This window comes from Quercus robur, chromosome 2, assembly GCF_932294415.1.
Source record: "Quercus robur chromosome 2, dhQueRobu3.1, whole genome shotgun sequence".
Taxonomy (NCBI): Eukaryota; Viridiplantae; Streptophyta; class Magnoliopsida; order Fagales; family Fagaceae; genus Quercus; species Quercus robur.
In genome coordinates, this window is record NC_065535.1 from 69,435,043 (window position 1) to 69,441,042 (window position 6,000).

General features: G+C 36.9%; 1 protein-coding gene across 1 annotated transcript; it reads left to right on the forward strand.

Moving 5' to 3' along the window:
- The first annotated feature begins 391 nt into the window (after positions 1 to 391).
- On the forward strand, positions 392 to 5,593 carry LOC126714757 (probable methyltransferase PMT9). Its single transcript, XM_050415048.1, has 8 exons — positions 392 to 983; positions 1,352 to 1,516; positions 1,610 to 1,792; positions 1,972 to 2,566; positions 3,750 to 3,862; positions 3,984 to 4,204; positions 4,351 to 4,692; positions 5,097 to 5,593. The coding sequence occupies exons 1-7, from the start codon at positions 744 to 746 to the stop codon at positions 4,664 to 4,666; spliced, it is 1,833 nt and encodes a 610-aa protein (XP_050271005.1). The 5' UTR covers positions 392 to 743; the 3' UTR covers positions 4,667 to 4,692; positions 5,097 to 5,593.
- Positions 5,594 to 6,000: the final 407 nt, after the last annotated feature.

Here is a 6,000-nt window from a genome sequence, read left to right on the forward strand (position 1 = left end):
TACATAGGTTTGATAGTATATTTTGGTAATTTGTGATCGGTTAACAATTTCACTCTCTACATAAAAAAAAAGGAACTACAAAAAGAATAATTAGAATCTAAAATAACTATAAACACCCACTTTAAGGGGAAAAAAAAGCAATGTTTTTTTTTTTTTTTTTTGGGTTTGAGAAGGAAAAAAGAAGCAATGTAAATGTTCTTTAAAAAAATGGATAATAATAATTTATAAATGATTTTTTTTTTTTTTTCATGTAGATGAAGATTTCTAATTGAATTTCAAGGGACTTGGTTTAGGTCTAGCTGGACTCGATCAAATAGTAATACTTATTTAAAATGAACAAACACTGAACTTAAACATGGCGCAATTGCAAAAAGTCGAAGTGTGCGAAGAGTTGTACTCTGTCGTCTATTGTGTGTAGAAGTTAACACTAAAACAATCAAACTAGGGAAATGCGTTCAATGCCGTGACTGCAAAGGCAAATCAACGGTCTACCCAACCCAAGAGCCAGTCCCTACACACCCAATCTGTATCTCTCTCTCTCTCTCTCTCTCTCCCGCGAAAACTCCAGCATAGGCAAATAGGTACAGTTCTAGTGTCTCGACCTCTCACTCAAATCCGACACAGTCTCTCTCTCTCCTTAAACTCTACGAGCTAAATACTTAGAAAGGGTTTTAGTACTAGGTTTATGTTCCAAAGTCCAAACTAAGTTCGGGTCGGACCCCAAAAAAAAAAAGGAAAAAAAAATGAAGCACAAGGCCGAGCACAGTTCCACCACCAAGCTACTCAACTACTTTCTCATCGGACTCATCGTGTTTCTCGGTCTTGTCTGCTTGTACCTCGTATCTTTTTTAGCTCCGGGATCGCGTAGATCCGACCAAGAAGCTTCCGGATTCCTCGGATCCGACCCGGTTCTCCAAACCCATGATGTCGATGATTTCCTTCAAGTGCAGGACCTAAATCCTGAGGCCCCCAGAAATATCCCTGTACGTAATGCTTTCTATTTTTATGTTTAATTTCAATTTTTGCACTTTTTAGTTAATGGGTTTGTGATAAAAATTTGTAATTCTTTGTTGCAAATTGTATTAATTGAACTGTTTGTGAATAATTTGTAGGCTTTAATGTGAGAAATAAGAAACCCCATATGCAATTAATGACAATAGGTACAAGAATAAGTAGCATTAGTGCATTAGCCTAATAATGCTGTTCATAATTTTTTGATTTGGGACTTGGGTAAGCAGCATAAGTAAATGCAACTAATTGTTTCAATTGATTTTTGTTTTTGGGTTGTGCTGCAAAAGGGTATTGTTAAAGTGTTTTTTTTTTTGATATGGTGGAAATGATGTTGTTTCAGATCTGTGATTTGAGGTTTTCAGAGTTGATACCTTGTTTAGATAGGAACCTTATCTACCAACTGAAATTGAAGCTGAATTTGTCGTTAATGGAGCACTATGAGCGTCATTGCCCGCCTCCAGCGCGTCGGTATAACTGTCTGGTTCCGCCCCCATCTGGTTACAAGGTTGGTGGTTGGCATTGCTCATGTAGAAGTGTTATTTAGATTGGGTTCATTTTTAGTTCTTGATTCCGACAAAATTTGTTACTAGTGTTTCAGATCCCTATTAGATGGCCGGAGAGTAGGGATGAAGTGTGGAAGGCAAATATACCCCACACACATCTTGCACAAGAGAAATCAGATCAGAATTGGATGGTTGTTAATGGGGACAAGATAAATTTTCCCGGTGGAGGTACTCATTTTCACGATGGAGCTGATAAGTACATCATTGCTCTTGCTAAGGTATTTGTTACTCTCAAGGCTGTTTACTTGAGTCCCATTAATAACATTTTAATTCTCAATGGTAATTTCATTTTGTTTTCGTAAATTTGTTTTGAATCTTATAAATTGGTAATTAATGAAGCATTATGTAATCCAAGTGACTTTTTTTTAATGTTAATTCTATGAATATATTGTTATAGATGCTTAAGTTTTCTGGTGATAAACTCCACAATGGCGGAAATATTCGAAATGTTCTTGATGTGGGTTGTGGTGTTGCAAGTTTTGGAGCCTATCTTCTTCCCCTCAACATTATAGCTGTGTCTCTTGCTCCTAATGATGTACATGAGAATCAAATACAATTTGCACTAGAGAGAGGAATTCCAGCAACTCTTGGTGTCTTGGCAACAAAAAGACTTCCTTATCCGAGCAGATCATTTGAACTGGCTCATTGTTCACGATGTCGAATTGATTGGCTTCAAAGAGATGGAATTCTCTTATTAGAACTTGACAGATTACTAAGACCAGGAGGGTATTTTGTATACTCTTCTCCTGAAGCATATGCACATGATCTAGAAAATCGGAGGATCTGGAATGCTATGTGCAATCTTCTTAGAAGAATGTGCTGGAGACTTGTTGTAAAGCAAGACCAGACTGTTATATGGGCAAAGCCATTGACGAATAGCTGTTACTTAAAGAGAGAACGTGGGACATTGCCCCCTTTGTGCAGTTCTGATGATGACCCAGATGCAACTTGGAATGTGTCCATGAAGGCATGCATCTCCCCATACTCTAAGAGTAAGTAGCATTAATATATAATCTGCCAATGCATTGATGTTTGTGGTGGTTGGTGGAATTGTTGTCTTTTTTCTCATAATCTAGCATTGTATAGGTAGGCATTACATTTAATGTTCAGTGATTGATGCTTTTGGGTACTATAGTGAAACTAGTTTAATTTTGTGAATTAGAAATTTAGAACCTGAAGGATTTCCACCACTCTGAGAAATGGGGTTACATGGTGAAAATGTATTTGAAGCTATTGGTGACATAGATAGCTTCCTGGCAATGCATCTGAATTAGATACACAACTGCATCTGTTAACTCTCTAATTATTGATCTCACAACAAGGAATGAAATATATTACTGTGACTAACATACTGTAAAAAGCAAGAGGTTGGTGACATTGATAGCTTCCTGGCAATGTATGTGAATCAGATACACAACTACATCAGTTAGCTCTCTAATCATTGATTTTATAACAATGAATGAGATATATTACTGTGACTAGCATACTGTAGAAAAATTTAATTCACCAAGAGAAGGTGATTAATTATGAAATTATATTTATAAATGCATGATTCTCCATTAATTTGCTTCGTCTCATATTTTCTATGAGAATCCAATTCTGTATGTGTGATTTGACTTTGAAATGCACTGCACTTCAGAAAAACGTGACATGGTAGGCTGTAGAAATTCCGTGTTGACCTTCAGTGTTAATGCTTTCTCATAGACATCAGGCAGTTTATGTTATTTCTTTCTGATTATCTGAAGTCATGGCTAGGACCTCTGCTTGCATTTTTCTCTTTATGAGGTGATATGCAGGTCTTAGGAATTTTTGTTAAAAAAGATTGCTAGTAGTGCTGGTAATCTCCATTAAATAGATATAAGTTTTAATTTTCAATGAGTGGCTGGATAGCATTCACAAATAGTTGAGATCCTTCCATTCAAAAGTGAGGCAGATGCAAACACAATTAGAATTACTAGCTTACTTCTTTGGTTAGGATCCTCAGGTTTTCACTTTGTTTTGCTGAGCATGCTGATTGTTATCCTTTTTCACCTCCTCCCTTTTTACCCCCTAAAGGCAGATAGGTTAATACATTGTATTTTCGCTATTCATTCTATGTTAACAGTTTATGTTGTTCTGGCGGGGATTTTGATTTTTCATTTACTTAAACTTCTATTACATTTTTTGATAAAACAGAGATGCACAAGGAAAAGGGAAGCGGACTAGTTCCTTGGCCACAAAGACTTTCTGCTGCACCACCTCGCCTGGAAGAAATTGGTGTGAGACGTGAGGAATTTCTAGAGGACACTGTATGTTTCTCAAATTACAATAGATCGCTGCATGATACTGTCAGTTTTTTGCTGGTTTTCTGTTTGCTATCTTTATGAGTGATGTTCAACCTTATATGAATTAGAAGTTTATATAATGCAGAGCATTTGGCATTTTAGAGTGACTGAATACTGGAAGCAGATGAAATCTGTTATCCAGAAGAATTCCATCAGAAATGTCATGGATATGAACTCAAATCTTGGTGGGTTTGCTGCTGCCCTTAGTGATAAAGATGTCTGGGTGATGAATGTTGCTCCTGTCAATGCATTTGCCAGATTAAAGATTATATATGATCGAGGCTTAATTGGAACTGTTCATGACTGGTATGTTTTTAAATTCCCATCATACATGGAACTATGTTTGTACCTAATATTGTGTACAGGAAGCATAACATTTTTTTTTCTATGTTGCTTCAACTTTTCCTGTTTTTGAGATTTTACTGTCAGTTTCACAAATTTGTCTTTTGTAGGTGTGAAGCATTTTCTACATATCCACGGACGTATGATCTTCTGCATGCCTGGACATTATTTTCAGATATTGATGAGCGTGGGTGTGGCGTAGAAGATCTACTAATTGAAATGGATCGAATTCTACGGCCAGATGGTTTTGTCATCATTAGAGACAAACCCTCGACCATTAACTATATTCGGAAATTTCTGACTGCCTTAAGGTGGGATGGCTGGGTATCAGAAGTAGAACCAAGGGTTGATGCTCTCTCCTCAACTGAAGAAAGAGTTTTGATTGCAAGAAAAAAGTTGTGGGATGACGGAATTATGAAAATGTAAATTCTTTTGTGCGTCCAGCCAGCCAGGTGTGTGCTCTGCATTTCTGTTTATTCAAGCACATGACAGTTGTTTGGTCATGATATCCAAGTCACTGGCTCATATCTTTAGATCATCATGTGAAATTTTTATGCCAATTCATTTGCATTACATGTGTAAATTAGCAAATTAGGATGGGTTAAGAATTGAAAATATATAATATTCTGAACAATCATTTGATAACAAATTTTCAATTTTGAGCAGTCAGATTATGAAACATTGTCGGAAGATGATGTATGTAAATCAAAAATTTTGGTGTTGTACGTTATTCATATTCTTACTAAATACAACTTTGGATTGGTGAAACAAAAGAAAATGGTTTAATCTATTGAGTGCAAATTTTCACTAGAAGGCCTTTGTTACTTTCTGATGAAGTTATTTCCTTTTTACAAAGGCATGTGAGTCTGCACTTTTGGGAGCATCTAAGCCACAACTGAACAGAAAGTTTGCAGTGCCGGGAGCATGGAAATTGCTTTCAGTTGCTCTTTGCGACCACTACTTAATTTGCCTCAAGGTGAAAATGGGACTACGGCATATGTAGAAACAATCCGTTTGCAGAATGTGCAACCATACAGAGACACGTAGCTGTAAACAGTGACAACCATTACTATCCATGACAAGTAGAAGCATACCTGCGTAAGCTAGATAATTTATTTTATATTTATTGGGATGTGAGTTTTCGCGTTTAAAATTATTGCCAAAATTATTCTGGAAATTGTTATATAAGCCTACAGATTCTCCTCATATGACTTATAACCTTGATTTATTCTTTCATATCCTGTGTGAATTACTTAATCCATGGCTCCAACTGAAGAGACTATGGAGTATGGACCATACTATTATTAGAATTAGATTTTAAAAAATTGATATTGAGCAATATGATTTATGAAATTTGAGTTTGAGGCTGCGTTTGTTTTGGTGTAAAACCATTTTAGGAAATGGTTTTACACCTCACCGTGTGTTTGGTTGCACATGGAAAATAGAATTTTCCAGAAAACCATTTCAATTGACCGTAAATATTATGGCTTTGACTTGGAAAATTTTTTACATTTCTATTTTCACTTCAAACCATTTCCGAACTTTAGACGCGCAAAGAGAGAGAGCTAGAAGAGAGAGCACAGGTGGCTGCCCAGCCAAGCTCCGGCCAGCCCAGATCGTGCCGCCGCCTCCATTGCCCAGATCATGTCGCCTCACCGCCCAGATCACGCGCCGGCCAAGCTTTTTTTTTTTTCAACTCTTCTTCTCCCTCTCCGATCGCCAGCCATGCACCGACGAGGACAGGTTGAGCTCCGATCTTG